General features: G+C 39.0%; 3 protein-coding genes across 6 annotated transcripts; 2 read left to right on the top strand and 1 right to left on the bottom strand.

Annotated features, from left to right (window-relative positions):
- Positions 1–2,549: 2,549 nt before the first annotated feature.
- Positions 2,550–8,462, bottom strand: LOC135653313 (uncharacterized). Of its 4 annotated transcripts, none has more exons than XM_065175162.1 (6): positions 8,291–8,462; positions 5,846–5,941; positions 4,067–4,263; positions 3,731–3,928; positions 3,087–3,146; positions 2,550–2,871 (listed from the first exon to the last, which is right to left on the bottom strand). In XM_065175162.1, the coding sequence occupies exons 2-6, from the start codon at positions 5,934–5,936 to the stop codon at positions 2,725–2,727; spliced, it is 693 nt and encodes a 230-aa protein (XP_065031234.1). In that variant the 5' UTR covers positions 5,937–5,941; positions 8,291–8,462; the 3' UTR covers positions 2,550–2,724. The 4 variants fall into 4 exon arrangements, with proteins under 4 accessions (XP_065031234.1, XP_065031235.1, XP_065031232.1 ...); XM_065175163.1 differs by having other exon boundaries at positions 4,067–4,257; positions 8,291–8,452; XM_065175160.1 differs by lacking the exon at positions 8,291–8,462 and adding an exon at positions 7,390–7,414.
- A 957-nt stretch (positions 8,463–9,419) lies between these two features.
- LOC135652517 (uncharacterized) lies at positions 9,420–11,686 on the top strand. Its single transcript, XM_065173494.1, has 2 exons — positions 9,420–9,540; positions 9,659–11,686. Exon 2 carries the CDS (start codon positions 9,803–9,805, stop codon positions 11,390–11,392), a length of 1,590 nt encoding a protein of 529 aa, XP_065029566.1. The 5' UTR covers positions 9,420–9,540; positions 9,659–9,802; the 3' UTR covers positions 11,393–11,686.
- Positions 11,687–12,484: 798 nt separating this feature from the next.
- On the top strand, positions 12,485–14,811 carry LOC135652530 (uncharacterized). The gene is made up of 2 exons (XM_065173522.1): positions 12,485–12,565; positions 12,865–14,811. Exon 2 carries the CDS (start codon positions 12,897–12,899, stop codon positions 14,544–14,546), a length of 1,650 nt encoding a protein of 549 aa, XP_065029594.1. The 5' UTR covers positions 12,485–12,565; positions 12,865–12,896; the 3' UTR covers positions 14,547–14,811.
- The last annotated feature ends 2,649 nt before the right edge of the window (positions 14,812–17,460 follow it).

The raw sequence follows: 17,460 nt of genomic DNA, 5'->3' as shown, positions 1-17,460 counted from the left end.
AATCACCACCCTGCACTATAGCTGTAGTATTATCCTTTGACTCTGTAGACTCCACTTCTTTTCCCTTTTTCTTGTTCTTCTTAGGTTGCTTACATTGGTTCTTGTAATGTCCTTTCTCACCACAGTTATAGCAAACAATATCTTTTCTTGATCTTGACTTGCTCCTACCCATACGTGAACTGCTTCTAGACTTTGACCTTCCTCTGTTCTCTGAGATAAGTGCCTGTGAATCATTCTGAGATGTTGCCGAACTCTTTCTTCTCAACTCCTCATTCAACAAACTGCTTGTTACTTGACTCATAGTGACAATACCATCTGGCGCAGAATTACTAAGGGAAACCACCAGTGTCTCCCAACTTTCTGGTAATGAACTGAGAAGTAACAATGCCTGCAACTCATCATCAAGAGACATTCTCATAGAGGATAACTGGTTAGTAATACTCTGCATTTCATTCAAATGCTCAGCAATAGAAGCACCCTCTCTATATTTTAGGTTCACAAGTTTTCTGATCAAAAAAGCTTTGTTGCCAGCTGTTTTTCTTTCATAGAGACTTTCCAATTTTTTCCAAAGAGAATATGCAGAAATTTCAGTAGAAACATGGTGAAATACACTATCATCAAGCCACTGTCTAATAAATCCAATTGTTTTTCGATCTAACCTCTTCCACTCATCATCTATCATAGTTGTAGGTTTTGCACTATCCCCTTGCAAAGGTCCATACAAATCTTTGCAATACAAGAGATCTTCCATTCTTGGTTTCCATATCATCCAATTATTTCCATTCAAACTAATCATGCGAGAAATATTACTGGCCTCCATGTTCAAATACAAAAATTAAATCACCAAAACCCCGCTCTGATACCAGTTGATGGGGATATAAACAGGAATAACCTTTGTATAGGAACAAATACTAGAAGACCAAAATACGCAGCGGAATAAAATGGAAACACAATCAAACAGAACACCAAGATATACGTGGAAAACCCCTTCAATGTGAAGGGTAAAAACCACGGGGCAAACTAGAGATAATCCACTATGAGAATAATGAATATACAAATCTCAATCTCTTGCCCAAAACCCAAGCAACAACCACAAGAGAATAACTGGGATACAAGGATCACGTTACTGCCCACAATATCTAAAACCTCCCAAGTAATCACAGCAAGAGCCTACTGTAGATTTGATCTAACCTGAGATGAGAACACTGCTAGATGATTGTGAACAGTCTCTCTGCGTTGTCCTTGTCTTCTTCCCTTTCTTTCTCTTCCTCTTCTGCCTTGTTCTCCTTCTTCTCTTTGGAATCTCGTCGCTACAAAGATCTGCCTCGTTGCTGCCTTTTTATAGCTTTTGTCTGCCTCTAAAACGCAGCCACCACACCCCCTAATCTTAATTAGGGTTAGGTTAAGAGGGGGTGTGAGCTGTGGGCTGATAAAGCCCACATGGGCTGAATATGGGCCATCAGCCCAACACTCCACAGGTACCTCCCGCTGGCCATATCGAGGCAAGACCAGAACACGGTGCCCAGAGCTGATCCGACCTGATTCCAACCGGAAGAACACCGTCAGCAACAGTAATTGATCACTGCCTTGAGAAAGTGGCACAAAGGAATGAAGAAGAGATTCGTTACCTTGGTGGAGAAGGGAAGCTGTGGTTTTGGAGACTCTTCTTCCTGCTGCTCTTCATTGAGCTCTGGCTCGGCCCTAAGGTTTCTCAACACAAAGAAACCAGCCAAGGTAGCTGACAGAAAGATCAACACCACTCTCAGAGGACACATCTCTTTCTCTCTCTCTCTCACTCTCTTCTTTCTTCAGAGATCTCTTCACTGAGATGGAAAAGGAAAAGAAGATGGATTAATGAGGAGACGATGGGATGTGTGGTCCACAGCACGCGCTATCTTCACCAAACTGGGGTCCACTGTACTATGGAAGAGTGGGTGAGTTGGCAGTATTACGGCCTCCAGAAAAAATTTGTGAGATCTCTCTCTCTCTCTCTCTCTCTCTCTCTCTCTCTCTCTATATATATATATATATATATATATATAGAGAGAGAGAGAGAGAGAGAGAGAGAAATTTTTATTGTTATCATGAATTTCTAAAGGAGAGATTTATATTAAAGTTTCAGCTAACAAAAATTAATTATGATAGCAAATGCAAAGGTTTTCAGTTTTGGATATATATACAGATGTAAATATGCTACACTTACATAAATACAAACAATATTGACTTTGGAAGAATATATACTATGCACGTTGACTTCCATCGTGAGTCAACAAAATTTCTCTACCAAAACAATAATTTTGCATTTATATGTAGCAAAAATATTTATCAATAATAATATCATAAAATTTTTGTAGAATTGTACAAAATTAGCGTGATTTATATGCACAGTTAAATCCCCCATTGAATCATGCATGTTTCATATCCAAAGAAATAATAGCATGGAATATGAATTGCCTTGTTCTTTCTACATAACAGCTTGAACAACAGAAATATTAACATCACTTCTTGTTTTGGCTAAGTAAAATACAAAGAAATTGAAGAGAAGATACTGGCATAACAGATAATAGATATCTCCATAGAATAGACAACAACCAACATGGTTCATGATTCATCAAGCAATGAGCTACAGCATATAAAGACTGCCTGTGAATGCTACCAACACATCATCATCCAGTGTCAGTTAATAGGAGTTAATGCAATACATCATTTCTTATATTATATGAACTAATATTCTGCCACCAAAACAGTGCTGATGAGTTCCACTTTGCTGGTCTTGCATGCATGGATGGCAGTACAAACATCTGTGTTCTCCAGGAATTTTTCACCATTGACCAGGATCAGAGGGCCATACTGGAGGACCAGCTTCTTGCACTGATCAGAGAGGAAAAAAATAAAAAGATGCACACAGAAGCAGCAACCAATGACTAGAAAAAACCACATTTAAGTGCTACATCAAGATGATCTGGTGAAGAAACATGAGAGACACATGCTATTCTACCTAATATTTCAAGAGAATGTACATGCTGGTTTATACTACAGGTACATTGATCTACCTCTCTTGCAAATATTAGTGCTTCAGAGCTTACCTCTTTGACATAATTCTCCACCTCATTGCATTCCTTAAGAAGCATCTTAATTACCTCAAACTGTCAATTTCATGAAGTATAAAGAGTGGGTCAGCATTTGGAGACAACAGAAAGCAACTTGTTAATTGGTTAGTCAAGCATAGCACAGAACTGAACCTGCCAATAGTATCGGCCTAAAGCAAGCAAAAAATGAAAAAGAAAATCTAGCCATAGTCTAGATGCTTATTAGTCTAGATAAGATTGTGCCATCGTATGTGAGGGCTTTGGTGAAAACATGTAAAAAATTGAAATGACAAAGAACTCATCAGTACCAGCAGGTTGCATAAATTTGAACAAAGAAAATTGTTATCAGGGCAGAATGATGCATTTTTGCATCCTTATTAAATAGATTCAGTTATCCATTAAAAGATAAATGACAAATCCATGACCAAGTCCTTTTGATAAGGTGACACAATATTGGTTTTTGAAGGAAGATTATGCATTTATTAATGGAAAATCCTTCTGGAGTAGATGCTAGCAAAATGCCCTAAAAAATGACTATTTAACAACAAAAGCTCCTATTCTAATATTACAGACACAGGATAGCTTGAAATGAAGAAACAAATGAAGTTGGAATAAAATTGGTACAGAGAAACAACAGTTACCTGAGTGTCAGGATCTTTGAGTTTGATAAATACTTTAGCAACAACATCATGACAAAGGGAGCAGGAATCATCACTTGTTCGCAGATTAATAGAATCCATCTCCTCACAAAGATCAAATTTTTTGCAGAACTCTTCTGGGTGTATCTTAGAGATCTCGGCAAAGAAAAGAGATGCATAGAAGTCCACTAACAGAATGCACTGCCACAAAATTTGTATGAGGATTAGATGAAAGCTCAAACGGAATCAACTGTCAGGATCATATATGCATCGAAAACTCTAACTGCTCATTGAAAGGCTTACAAGCAAATTATTTCTACTCGTGACATAAAGGATTACCTGCTCCTCGAAAGGCTTCATCTCAGAACATGCTTGATGAAGGGTTTCAAGTAACTCAGTTTGAGTCTTGTTTTCACCAATATATTGTGTAGCCTGTGCAGTAAAGTTCTCACATAATGTGCACAATTGATCATTTCCTTTGACTGCCTTTGATATTTTACTTCGGCTTTGAGGTGTTCCAGTGCCAATTTCTGTTGTTGGAACCATCAAGATAATTGTTACATATGATTCCGTTTTAAAGATATAATCCATATAACTTCTATACAAGTCATAAGCTTATAGAAGTAGGTAGCTACCAGAATGCAGAAGTATGCTGAGGTTTATAATCAAACAGTTCAACAAGGTTCCTGAATACAAGAATTTATTCCTAATTTTATTCAGTAAAAGCTGTACATAACATGTGATAAAATAATTGTACACCAAAACCTTAGGTGGTATAAACTATAAAATTCAATGTATATAAGCATCCAGAGACTACAAGAAAGACAATGGTACCTCACTCAGGCTATAATTCTGTCTGGGAAGAACTTTATGCATGATCACTTAGGCTGCATAGTGAACCTATTAATCTGTCATTTATAACCACCTGTCTGCTTAAGTGCAATTCTAATATGTGCTATGCGATCAAATATTCACTGTTAAGACAACTTCACTAGAAAAGTTAGAACGAGTGATGACAACAAATTAAGAACACTTCTATATTATTTGCACGGAAGCTGTAGTTTGCAGTATTGGCCAGTTCCAAAATGATATGCCTGATCCATATTGGTAACATCCAATACAAATCTGATTTTAACCAACTTCACAGCCTTATAGTCAGAAATTGAATGCCATAAGGTAGAATTGATCAAATTCAACCTGATTTGGACGATTTGGCCAATTCTAGTCAGTTGAAACCCTTCAAGGAAGAATAAGAGAAAATCAGGTGGAAGTAGAGGATGAGAAGAAGAGGCAAGCCTAGACAGAAGAAATATGAAAACGATGCTAATGATTGTAACAGTAAAACAGAAGAGATGATACTAGCATTTTATTTGTTATTTGTTTTCACCATTGAAGTTGTCGTTTGCAAGTATTGTTGCACTAATTTTTTCATCAATTGCCCACTGCCAGTAAAAAGTAGAGGAAAATAAAATCAAGAGTGAAAAGGGGAACACAAGAGTAATGTTAAGGAAATATATAGTTACCATATTTAAAATGGAAAACAGTATGGAACTAATTAATAACCTAAAATTCTATGGGCATACTCTCTGCAAAAGTTGTTCATTATGTCTTTGTATTACCTAAAACATCAATTGCAAAAAATGCTTGTTGAATGAAGATGCCATGGATAGTTGATTGAGTAAAAATATTAGGTCACAATTCTTGTAAAAATCAATACGACACACTGTCAAAAAAATTGTTTTGTTTGAACTTTGAAGACAACAATAAATTCAGAACTGAGGCAATAAGGTTTCTTAATTACAATGCTTCAGGACAAGTTAGCATATGTTCTCTGGTTAAGGCAATTTAACAAGCCGTATTAAAAGATTCTGCCGAGAAAATCCACCACTTTCCACAAGTATCAGGAGTGGCATGACTTGATGACTATTATTAATTTTACATTAAGCATATGCAACAATTATGCTAATTCATTGACTTCATTGACAAAATTAATAACATGTTAAAAGAAAATAAACATAAGTTGTTCACATGGAGCAACAATTATCAAGAGCAGAAATAAAAAGAAAAAAAGAAGGCAAACGTTAACTAAAAGCAAAGGAATGTATGTACATGACATACCCATAATATCAAAGTTCACTGAGCTTCTAGCATCAGTACTTGCCCAGGTAATAATAAGCATAAGAAGGAAGAACCCCTCTCTCAAAGCCATCGGCCCTGTCAATTTCAAATGATTTAATTACAGATCAGGACAAAGGCAACCATCATAACAGGATATTTTTTCCATAGAAAAATGTACCCGATACATTAACTTCATAATAAGCCAAATCACACAAATGTCATCCAATTAATTAATTAAAAATAGAGAACAAATTTAGTACTAGAAAAGAAAAGCAAGTGAGCCTTACTGCCACAGCAATTTTGGTCCTTTAGACCATGAATGACCAAAGTTCAGGTCATAAACACAACAACTTGGCCTACAGGGGTAGGTTGTGAAAATAGTCATCCTAGACTTTGCATTAGCAGGAATCTTGTGCATTGAGCTGCCCCCTCTTCTCATCATTTGTGTTCTACAAAAAATTTGTACAACACTTGTGCTATATAGAACCCCCTAGCAATATTTAGAGTCATCTTTGACCCAAAAAGTGGTATCTAATTACAAAATGAAACTACCATTTGTTCTCATCTCATGTTCTAACATGATACATGAGCTTAACCAAGTGGCTATTTGACTATATTTCTTGTGTTGACTAACAGAAAATACTTTCAATCTTGATTGGTCAAAATCCCCAACAAGAAGATAGTTTCCCTCCTTGCTAGCCCTCATATATCTCTCCATCCTAACAAATACATGCTTGTCTCTTCTTAATTCCTCTTTATACCTCTACATAGTTTCCCTCCTTGCTAGCCCTAATATATCTCTTCATCCTAACAAATGCATGCTTGCCTCTTCCTAATTCCTCTTTATACCTCTACCCCTCACTAATGGTGGTGACTATGAAAAAGGAAAATAAAGATAGTAAGTTAAGAAAGTTAAGAGGTATTATTCCAGTCATGAAAGCACAAGTACTATGAGTATGATGGAATAAGATGTCAAAATGTTCATTAGCCAACCAAGAGAGGCATGGAAGTGTAAGGCTTTACAGTGGCCTGGGCAGTACAAAGACAAAAATGATGGTGTTGCAGCTTAAACAACAAGTACTAGCACATGCTTGTGTAATTAGTCATTAATTTTGAGGTGAAGAGCTCCTCTTAACATCATGAAAAAGTGTCTCTGATTGAAACTACATTTTGAGAAAGAATTGAATGAGCTAGTTAGTTACTACCAAGGAAAGGTAAAGTAAATGAGAAAAGGAAGCCACATATAATGGATTTAATTAATTGATGAGAAATAAGTTGCATAAAGAAATTTCTGCAAATTCTTGCCACATAAACCCAACTATGGAACTTGATCCACCTTGGCTCAGCTTAAGATACTGCATGCACAAGATCCACACTCATTTAATATGATATATTTCAAACAGACTAATGATTAGCATTGCTAGATGCCTTTGTTGAATAAACAATCTTAAGGTTTGAATAAAAATAAGATAGAAAAAGCTTAGAGAAGGCATATAAATACTAACAAGCAGAAATTTTTTTGGGAAATTAAGCAGAAACCTTACCAAGAAACATTTAATTTCCTGTAGACTGGTGACAATACAAGGAAAGATGCAACATCTTGAAGTACTTCTATAACTCCTAGGCTCTTAGCCTTGTTCCAATTAGCAAGAAATCCCTTCCTTTAATTTATGACAGCGTAGCATAAAATATATGTAGGAAATGAATCGGAAACTACCTTAAAGCTGGAAGAAGTGATAGTTCAGTCACATGCCACAACTCATCTCCTTACTTTATCTAGATCCAAAAGTCAACTAAATCTGGGATCTCCACGCATATTTGCTAGTTTAGTTTTTCTTTCCCTTTAATCTTCTAATCTATTATTCTGAACTTCAACTAGCTTCCAGTTCTTAGTTATTCAGGTCTCCAAATATCTGCCACCAACGGATAGATGCAACAAGGTGCCATCCTATGCTGTATGGTTTTACCACATAATCTCCATTTCCCTAAGGCTACTAGACAACACAAAACTAATCGACTTTTTCCAGTGATGAAAAGGAGAAAACTTGGAACGATTGGATCAAAATTAGTCATTTCAATTGAAATGCACTTAGAATTCGATTACAGCGACGAAAGCATCACTAAACCCCAAAACAACCAACCGAAAGCAAAGATCCGCGTAACACAACTTCATATACCATAATTCAAGCGCAGCACCTAGTGATGCCCTTGGTTTTATGTAGGCGCCCATATCAAAGGGAACCGGAAGCAAGATCTCGAACTGAATCGAGCGACTTACTTTCTTTTTTGTTTTCGCAAATTACTCAACAAGACCGAATTTTTATCTGGCATCTAAAGAAATGATGGTACAAGTTCGATCGATTTCTTATTCGACAAGAAGAAAAAAAAAAGAGTTGATCTCCCTCCGTGGAACATCAAAGAGAAGGAAACAGATCGGGGAAATACCAGTTGAAAGAACAAGCTTCTTCAAGGGGATTACAATCTCGGCGCTCCACCGACCAATTCTTGCTTCTCCGGGTCGGGTTCTTGATAAGGACTGGGTGGGAGGAGATCCAAGGACGAGGGGGACCCAGCGAATGAATGCGAGAAATGCGACAAACAGAAATCGAAGCTGTGTTTGGTTGGGCGGCGAGCGGCCGAGAGCTACTTGCCACTGTCGGTGATCCAACGTGAATACAAGTATTCCAACCACGGGGGTGCGATTCCCGTGTTCGGGACAAGGCACCAAGCAGGGAACGGCGGCCCGCTTGAATGCCCTGATGTCTTGAACCCCCGCAGAATTCTGTCATCCACTCGGCCTGTGCCACGACAGCCACTATGCAGGGGACCGCGGGAATCGACCAATAAGAAGCGTTCCCAAAATCTGTTCGGTGCCTCCGTCTCCTCAGTCGGGTGAATCCATCCACGGTGGTGGTGTATAGATACAACGTTTGAGGAACGAAACTTATCTAATATTTTTTTAATGTAATAATCTATTTATTAAAATTTAAGAGTTTAAAAAAATCATCTAATATATAAGAAATATTAATTATAAATATAAGAATTCTTACATTTATTGGAAGGTCTTATATTTGAATCATACATTCACCGTGGGTCCCATGGTGGTCCCATTGGGGATTAATTAAGTAATTTATTAATAGTAGTATATCCGGTAAAAGATCTAATGCAAATTCCAAACTGATCCGCGTAAGACAACTCCATTAACCCAACATATAATGTCCAAAGTGCTATTCATGCATATAAGCACTTGCATGCAATGCAATATTACTATGTCTAATTATTATTACTATGTGTTAGTATCGGTCATAGTCGTAAGATTGTTTCCAAGTCAATAACATGGTGACAGCTTCATGATTGCAGCGGTCATTGGACGGTTGGATGTTCTTCTCAAGCGAGACCTGTTTGGACCGCAATTCCAGGTTGGTCCTCTGGTGGGGCCAATTTGGTAACTCCCGTAGGCACGTTGACTTTGACTTTCCCTCTGTCTGAAAGCAGAACCCTTTGCAGTTTGACCGTCAGGTGGCAGACTACGATCTTTCGTTCATCTTTATTTTGTTCTGCTCTTCGACCGTCTGCGACAGGAAGATCGTCTTGCTTTTTTGGCTCCTTGCACAAGATATATCTGCTTCATTCCTCTTTGCATGAGCTAAATAGCTGAATTCTTTACTTCTCTTCGATCGACTCCCATTCCAAAGGTAAATCATAAACTTGGTGATATGAAATAGATGAAGCTTGTTATTCTGGATGCTCTGATCCGAAATTTATGACCAAAAAATCTTGCAGTAGTAATAGTTTTCATTCTTATTCTATCAGAACTGGAGTTGCAAGAACTCTGTTGAACCTCGAAAAGATTGATTGTGGATTCCTCCGTGCAAAGATAAGTCTCACCCCAGCGAGACGAGATTGTGCAAGAACTGGTTTTGTTTAGATTTCTTTGTGTAGGTTACCGAGAGGAGGATGGTTTCCTGTAGTACCAGTGATGGTGAACAAGAATCCAACTCGGATCCAAATGCTCCTGAGCTCAGGGACTACCGTATCCAAATCCCATCGCTTCAGGAAACACTGCTGGAGCCAAGAAGCGGTAGGAGCAGGCTCTTGGATTGGTTGAAGAAGCTTAATTTCTCTTCCCCGCTCAGAATTCTCCGTCGAACTCTGAACCAAAGAGAGGAGATCTCGCTTTCCGTCCCTTCTCCCGTCGGCATCCAACGGCGCTTCCATGTTCAGTTCTTCGGGAGAATCAACTGGTCTTCTTTCTTCGGCACCTTCAGAGCTTGGCTGAAAAATCCCATGAACATTGCCCTTCTCATCTGGCTAATCTGCGTTGCAGTCTCCGCCACCATGCTGGGCCTCCTCCTCCTCGGATTGCTGAACAACGCATTCCCCACAAAATCCTCGAGAAACCACTGGATCGAGATCAACAACCAGGTCCTCAATGCGCTCTTTACGCTCATGAGCATCTACCAGCACCCCAGGCTCTTTCACCACCTCGTCATGCTATGCCGGTGGAACTCAGAGGACATCGTCGAGCTCAGAAAGATATACTGCAAGAACGGAGCCTATCGACCTCACGAGTGGGCTCACATGATGGTCGCCCTGCTCCTCCTTCACATCACTTGCTTTGCGCAGTACACCTTGTGTGGTCTCTACTGGGGCTACGCCAGGAAGAACCGACCGGAGTTCCTCGAGGACTTCTTCTTCGCCTTGGGGCTTGCAGCGCCGGTCTTGGCTGCTCTGTACACACTGTATAGTCCTCTTGGAAGGGAATATAGCTCCAATTCGGATGAAGAATCACAATCTCAGATACCCAAAGCTTGCGATGAGCAACGCAGGAAGCACGGCCCGAGAGCTGCAGCGAGCAAACCCGAGTGGGCTGGAGGACTTCTCGACGTCAGGGACGACATTACCGTCTGTTACCTCTCCTTCTTCTGCACCTGCTGCGTCTTCGGTTGGAACATGGAGAGACTCGGGTTCGGTAACATGTACGTCCACATCTTCACCTTCCTCCTGCTCTGCGTCGCGCCGTTCTGGATCTTCAACATCTCGGCTCTCAACATCCACAACTACGTCATCGGAGATGTCATCGGGATCGCCGGAGTAGTCCTGTGCGCGTTCGGGCTGCTGTACGGGGGGTTTTGGAGGATCCAAATGCGGAAAAGATTCAAACTCCCCGGCGACACATGCTGTTTGGGCTCGGCGTCGCTTACGGACTACGGCAAGTGGTTGTTCTGCTGGGCGTGTTCTCTGGCACAGGAGGTGCGCACCGGGAACCTCTACGATGTGGAAGATGACAGCCTCTCGAGGAGGGTAATGCAAAGTGGGGATGGAGAGGGGGAGAGTGCTGTGGATCCTCGACCCTGTCAAGATGATTCCGGAACAGCAATGACCACATCTGAGACGCAGCATAGGGAAGGGGAAAATGATGGCGCAGCTGCAGAAGATGCCGCATTGGTTCTCAGTGATGTGATGAATCCACCAATTCCACCATTGATACAGTTAAGAGAGGTGGTCTGCGACGATGACTCTATTCATCCACCACCTTCGACTTGAACTGTGCAACTTGAGATTTTTCTTGTTTTATTAGAATTTGGCAGCATCACATCGATCATAAAGCTGTGTAATGTGTTGTGGGACGTCTGCGATCAGCTATGTGTGCCGGTGGAAGATTAATCTTTCATGAATCTCTTAAGAGATCATTGAAGAGGTTGAAGAAAGCGAGATATCCTTGTCAGGTTTCATTTAGAAAGTCATGGTTCCTGCGAAGAAATGAGAGGCTAGCCAATACAAGATATTATTCTGGGTAAATTTCCGGAAAAAATAATTATTTTTTATTTTTTTTTCTTCAAGAAATGTCTTAATTTTCAGAATTATCTAATAATAATTTTTTTTTTACCTAATACCTCCAAACTACCTATCTTCTTTCATTAGTTACAATATTTTTATATACACATTAAAATATTTTTAGAAATACTCTAATATTTTTATATTATTTAAAATATCATAAACATAATATGTTTATAAAATTTATATAAAAGCAATATATTTTTTATATTACTAAAAATGCTATAACACAAATGTAAAAATACTATAATCGGATCGATTCACCTTATAGACTAATTCATAATAAATAGAGAGAAAAAAAGAAAAAAAATGAATGGGTGTCAAGTCAAAAATATTTCATGTATTATGAAAAAAAAGACAAAGGGTATTTTTAAAAAAAATCTAAAAATGGAGGATTTTTTTAAGAATCAGCCCTCTTTGGATGACTGAAAAATAAATAAATAAAATAAAAAAGCTTCAAAGTCAATAACTTGACCATCATAAGGCACAGCAACACCAACTCACACTCCCTGATTCAACGGTCGTGCACCAACATGCACGGCCGAAGAAATAAGCTTGTAGTAAGTAATACGATAAGGTCAGCGTTGACAGGTTTGCCTCGGTCAAGTAAACCAAAGGATTAATGCACCGGCATCAACGCTCTCCCACTGCAGTCCACGCTGCTACTCCTTCTTGCCGACCCTCTCTGACTCTTTCCCTCCCATCCTCTTCGTTTACTCTCTCTCTCTCGCTCCCTCTCTCGATCTATCTATCTATATATAAGAGGTGAGCAGCAGTTATTTGCTTCTCCAAGAGCTGCTTGTTTCGTGTCCCAGCCGAGCAAGGGAGAGAGTGAGATTAGAGCTTGGGAACGCTGAATCTTCTCCTCCATAAAACAAGAAGGTAGCAGGCAGCAGCCTTTATCTCTGTTGTCTTATTTCTCTCCCTTCCATCTTGAGTAGATGACAAATTCATCATCTTTAATGTTATTCAAGCATATCCATTCTTACTCATATTTTCCTCTCAAGTGTTTATACTCTTATTGTCATAAGTGATATCGAGTTATGCAAAATGATGATCGGCTTTGAACTTAAAGAAGTTCCTTTTCTTTTTTTTGTTGGGTAAATTATATTAGAGATCTGTACGCAGTTCATTTATTAGCTTTTGAGGTGTTTATATATCTTGATTCCTTTGACACACAGATAATAGCTTATTACTCTGCAAAGCTTGAGGAATGGAATCGAATGGAAGCCGTCAGAGTACAGAGGACACCGAAGCAGCAATCGAGAAGAGTGAAAGAAGTATGACAACGAAGCTCTCCTGCTGCATCCGAAAAAAGGAAGAACAATTCTTCGATCGGACACGACATGTGAGAAGGTTCCTAGATTTCTTGAAGGCTCAACCGTCCAAAGATTGGTTCCTCAGATTCGGCTCTGTCGGCAGATCATCTCCTTTCACCTTCGTGAAGAGAATCGGAAGCCAAAGAGGCGGCTCTTCGCCACCGGACTGTGCTCCTGTTCATGGCTGCCGACCTCTTCGCGTGCCATTTGTAAGAAGGATCAACTGGGAAGGCCTGATCATGTACTGCAAGAACTGGGTAAAACACCCCATGAACATGGCTCTGCTGGTCTGGCTCTTCTTCGTCGCCGTAGGCCTCTTCGTCCTCTTCCTCTTCATGACCGGACTCCTGGACCACACCATACCCAAGAGTTCGCAGAGGAAGCGATGGACTGAGATCACCAACCAGATCGTGAACGCGCTCTTCACCATCATGTGCATCTACCAACACCCCAAGCTGTTCCACCACTTGGTGCTCCTATGTAGGTGGACATCGACCGACGTCGCCGAGCTGCGGAAGGTGTACTCCAAGAACGGAGCCCCGCGGCCCAACGAGTGGGCTCACATGATGCTCGTGGTGCTCCTCCTCCACACCACCTGCTTCTCTCAGTATGGTTTGTGCGGACTCTACTGGGGTTACTCGAGCGACAGTCGACCGACATGGCCGCAGATCCTCTTCATCGTCCTTGGAATCGCAGCGCCAGTTGCCGCCGGCATCTACGTCGTTTACGGTCCCTTGGGAAAGAAGCAGGAGTCCGAAACCGACGTAGAATCGCGTCAAATGGCCGTGGCTGCTGCACCGGACACCGATCTGCTGAAGACATGCAACAAAAGGGTGGTGATCACGAAGCCCGAATGGGTCGGCGGACTCTTCGACTGCTGGGACGACCTCACGGTGGCCTCTCTCTCAGTCTTCTGCACGTTGTGCGTGTTTGGGTGGAACATGGAGAGGCTCGGATTCGGCAACATGTACGTGCACATCGTCACGTTCCTGCTCCTCTGCGTTGCGCCTCTACTGGTGTTCAGCGTGACGGCGATCAACATCGACGACGATATTGCCAGATACATGACGGGGATCACCGGCATCCTGCTCTGCTTCTGCGGACTGCTTTATGGAGGCTTTTGGCGGATTCAGATGAGGAAAAGATTCAAGCTTCCGGCGAATCCTTTCTGCTGTGGCTATCCGGCCATGACGGACTTCATGCAGTGGCTGTTTTGCTGGTCGTGCTCGTTGGCGCAGGAGGTGCGCACCGGGAACTTGTACGACATCGAGGAGGACAGCTTCCATCAGAAAGGAGGAGAAGACGAGAGCTCAAAGGTGCACCCTCTGCCGCGAGAAGGTGGAATGGGGCCATTAATGGAATCCAGCTCTTTGGCACACAGCCACTCCAACCCACACACAGGCAAATCAAACAGTAAACCTCATTCTAATGGAACAGCAACGAATTGTGTCAGAATCAACATAGATGAGGCAGCATGTGGAGGTGAGAAAGACGATTCCATGACACCACCACTTCAGCCACTGGTTCAGCTAAGAACACCGTAAGGCAAGAAGAAGATCATGAATGGCCATGGTCATGCTCTGTTCCTCTTCAGGTTTCTCATAGGGATTCCAAGTCTGTAGAATTCATTCATTGCACTACTGATGTAGAGAAAACTATTATTAGGAAACCATAAGGTGATTTCTACATGCATTAGAAACGTTGTGAATATGTTATCGGATGCTTACCTCAGAAATGTTATATTAGTCCATTCATTTTGTTATTGTTAAAATATGAGGAAGAAATACTTCAAGTTTTCCTTTCCTTTTATTCTGATATCACATTGTTAGAATATAAGATTTGCATATATTATATGATTTATTATGATTTCTTTTTTAACTGAGGGATCATTAATCTAAAAAACTCAAAGCTATTGTTGGACGAGATGGAATATTTAGGAACCAAAATTCATTTTCACCTTGAATTTATTATCTTTATCCAAATCTTTTATAAGCATTTTTCTTCCGGTCATCAAATGCCACCATTGCAAGCCATCGGTCAATCACCTACTCATGCATTAGGGGTTCTTTAGTAAAAAGGTATTTTTAACATTTCAGTGGACGATGATGCTGTTGAGAGTTCATGGGCGACTATTGTGGATGAGAAGAGTGACGACGAGAGGTGACTATGTTGATGCTGATACAATTATCGAGCATCTCTTATCTCTCACCGTCACTCTTTTTAAGTCACCTATGGCTTCCAACGACAACGTTAAAAATAATTTTTTATCGATTGTTTTCGTATTTTTGTCGATAAAACTAACGACGTGAAGATAAATGAAATAAGATGTTTTACTTTTATAAAAATAGAGATTTAAATATAATTTTTTAAGTTCATAAATCAAAATACTCTAACTATAGTGGGGAATACTATAGTGGAGAATTTGTAATTAGCCCGATTAACAGTATATGAAGAAAAAACTATTTTAATAAAGTAAAAAATATTTTGATATTCAATAATTTATTATCTTCATAAGAATATCATTTGCAACTTGAAACCTTAAACTAATTACGATAAATAAAAAAAATAAAATATATTTGTTTGGTATCAACATTTTGATTGATGTATTTTTCCTGAATAATTGATATTTATTCAACTTGTGTTTCTTTTGGAAAAAAATATATTTCAATTAACTTGATTATAGGCGGATCAGTCTATTGAATCCGAATAATAATTTGACGATAGATGTTATGAGCGTCAATAAAGTAAAAAATTAAAATACTCAATGGAACATATTACGAAGATATAAGATAATGTAATATATTTGAGTAAATGGTGAAGTCCTAAAAATTACTCCAGATTTTATAGATTTCATTTTAGCAACATACTTACACATAAGATTAATCACATCAAATATTTAAGTTAGGAATTGATTTTCTTTCCTTACTTGTTATTATAATTTAAGGAAATCTTAATCTACTTCCTTGTTTGTTGATATGAATTAAGGAAATAACTAGTAAGTATTCCAAATATGATGATATCATATTTGTTAGTATATTAAATGAAAATAATTTATATTAAATAAATACGGAAATTAAAATTTATTTCCCTTAATAGAGGCTCACCTCCTCCTATATTTAAAGGGAGGGATTTCTCTCTTTCGTTCCTCACCTAGTCGAGCCTGGCAGCGGGAGGAACGAGGAGTTACACCCTGTTAACAAGAGAACGAGGAGTTACACCCTGTTGACAAGAGGTAGGTTTCCCTGCCTTTCTTAAATTTTAAAGTTTTAGTTTTATTTTATTATTCTTTGAATGTTGAAAGCTTGTACTTTGAAAAAATGTTTATCAATTCTTTAAATGTTAATTTTTTTATTATTAACATTAAAGTAATCACTTGTATAATGTTGACCCATGATTAAGTTTTTATTATAGATTTAAAGATGTTAAAAATTTATATGTTTTATCTGATATTTCCTGATATTACTGTTTATCTTTAATCTTATCTGGATTAAAATATTATTAGATTAAAATATATTATCTAAAATCTTTTGTGATATTCATTAATTTGAAATTTAAAATATGCTATTCTGAATGATTTAGAATTTGACTAGAATATGTTGAAATTTTATATGTATTGAAAGCATGATTTTTATGTGAATTTAGAAGGTTATTTCATTATATTAAAGTTTATGTCTTTTAATGTATTATGATTTCCATTTAAATTAGAATGTTATTTCCTTGTTTTAAAGCTTATCTCCTTGTCTATCATTCAATGTGTTATTATGTTTTTTGTTTATATTGCTAATGAATATATGTTGCGGTATAAAATTATATATTATTTGGATTGAAATTGCTCACAGGCCAGGCCCAACCCATAGGTCAGGCCACAGCCTATTGGCTAGGCCTAATCAGTAGACCAGGCCCAGCCCGTAGGCCAGGCCCAACCCACGGATCAGGCCTTGGCCCGTAGGCTAACCCAGCCTAACCATCATGGGCGGTCACATGCGATGCACATGACCAGTCCATGGGCCAAGGCTGGGCCAGCTTTGTGTGATGCATGCCCAGTCATATATAATGCAAATGACTAGTAGATGAGCTGGCTTAATCTAGCTCAATATTATTGTTGGATTTGAGCCCAAGTATTGATTGAACTAAACTAGGCTTGATTAGTCTAAATCAATTCAGGGTGATTCCAAATTGATTTACTTATTCAAGTTAGTTTAACCTAAATTGAACATAATCTAATCCAAATTATACTAGTCTAGGGTGGTTCCAGACCAGTTAAATAAGGATTAGAGATCGGTTCAGTTAGGTCCTAGTAAATTGAGTTCAATTGGATCAATTGAACTAGAGTTCAAGTCAATTGAGGGCTAATTTGTATTATTTGGTATTGATGATATTTGAAAGAAATGTTTAAATGTGTTATTTCATCCCTATATGGACATGACTAGTGTGAGATTATGTTATTTCCCTGCCAAG

The sequence above is a fragment of the Musa acuminata genome, chromosome BXJ3-11 (genome assembly GCF_036884655.1).
Source record: "Musa acuminata AAA Group cultivar baxijiao chromosome BXJ3-11, Cavendish_Baxijiao_AAA, whole genome shotgun sequence".
Lineage (NCBI taxonomy): Eukaryota > Viridiplantae > Streptophyta > Magnoliopsida > Zingiberales > Musaceae > Musa > Musa acuminata.
The sequence above is the reverse complement of the archived record's forward strand: the minus strand, read 5'-3'. Positions and strand labels throughout refer to the sequence as shown.

Coding starts and splice junctions, on each gene's coding strand:
- LOC135652530 (XM_065173522.1), top strand. CDS start 12,897: ATGGAATCGAATGGAAGCCGTCAGAGTACAGAGGACACCGAAGCAGCA.
- LOC135653313 (XM_065175160.1), bottom strand. Junction 4,264..5,845: donor AGTGAACTTTGATATTATGG/GTATGTCATGTA, acceptor TGATGGTTCCAA/CAACAGAAATTGGCACTGGA. Junction 3,147..3,730: donor TCAAAGATCCTGACACTCAG/GTAACTGTTGTT, acceptor TGAAATTGACAG/TTTGAGGTAATTAAGATGCT.
- LOC135652517 (XM_065173494.1), top strand. CDS start 9,803: ATGGTTTCCTGTAGTACCAGTGATGGTGAACAAGAATCCAACTCGGAT.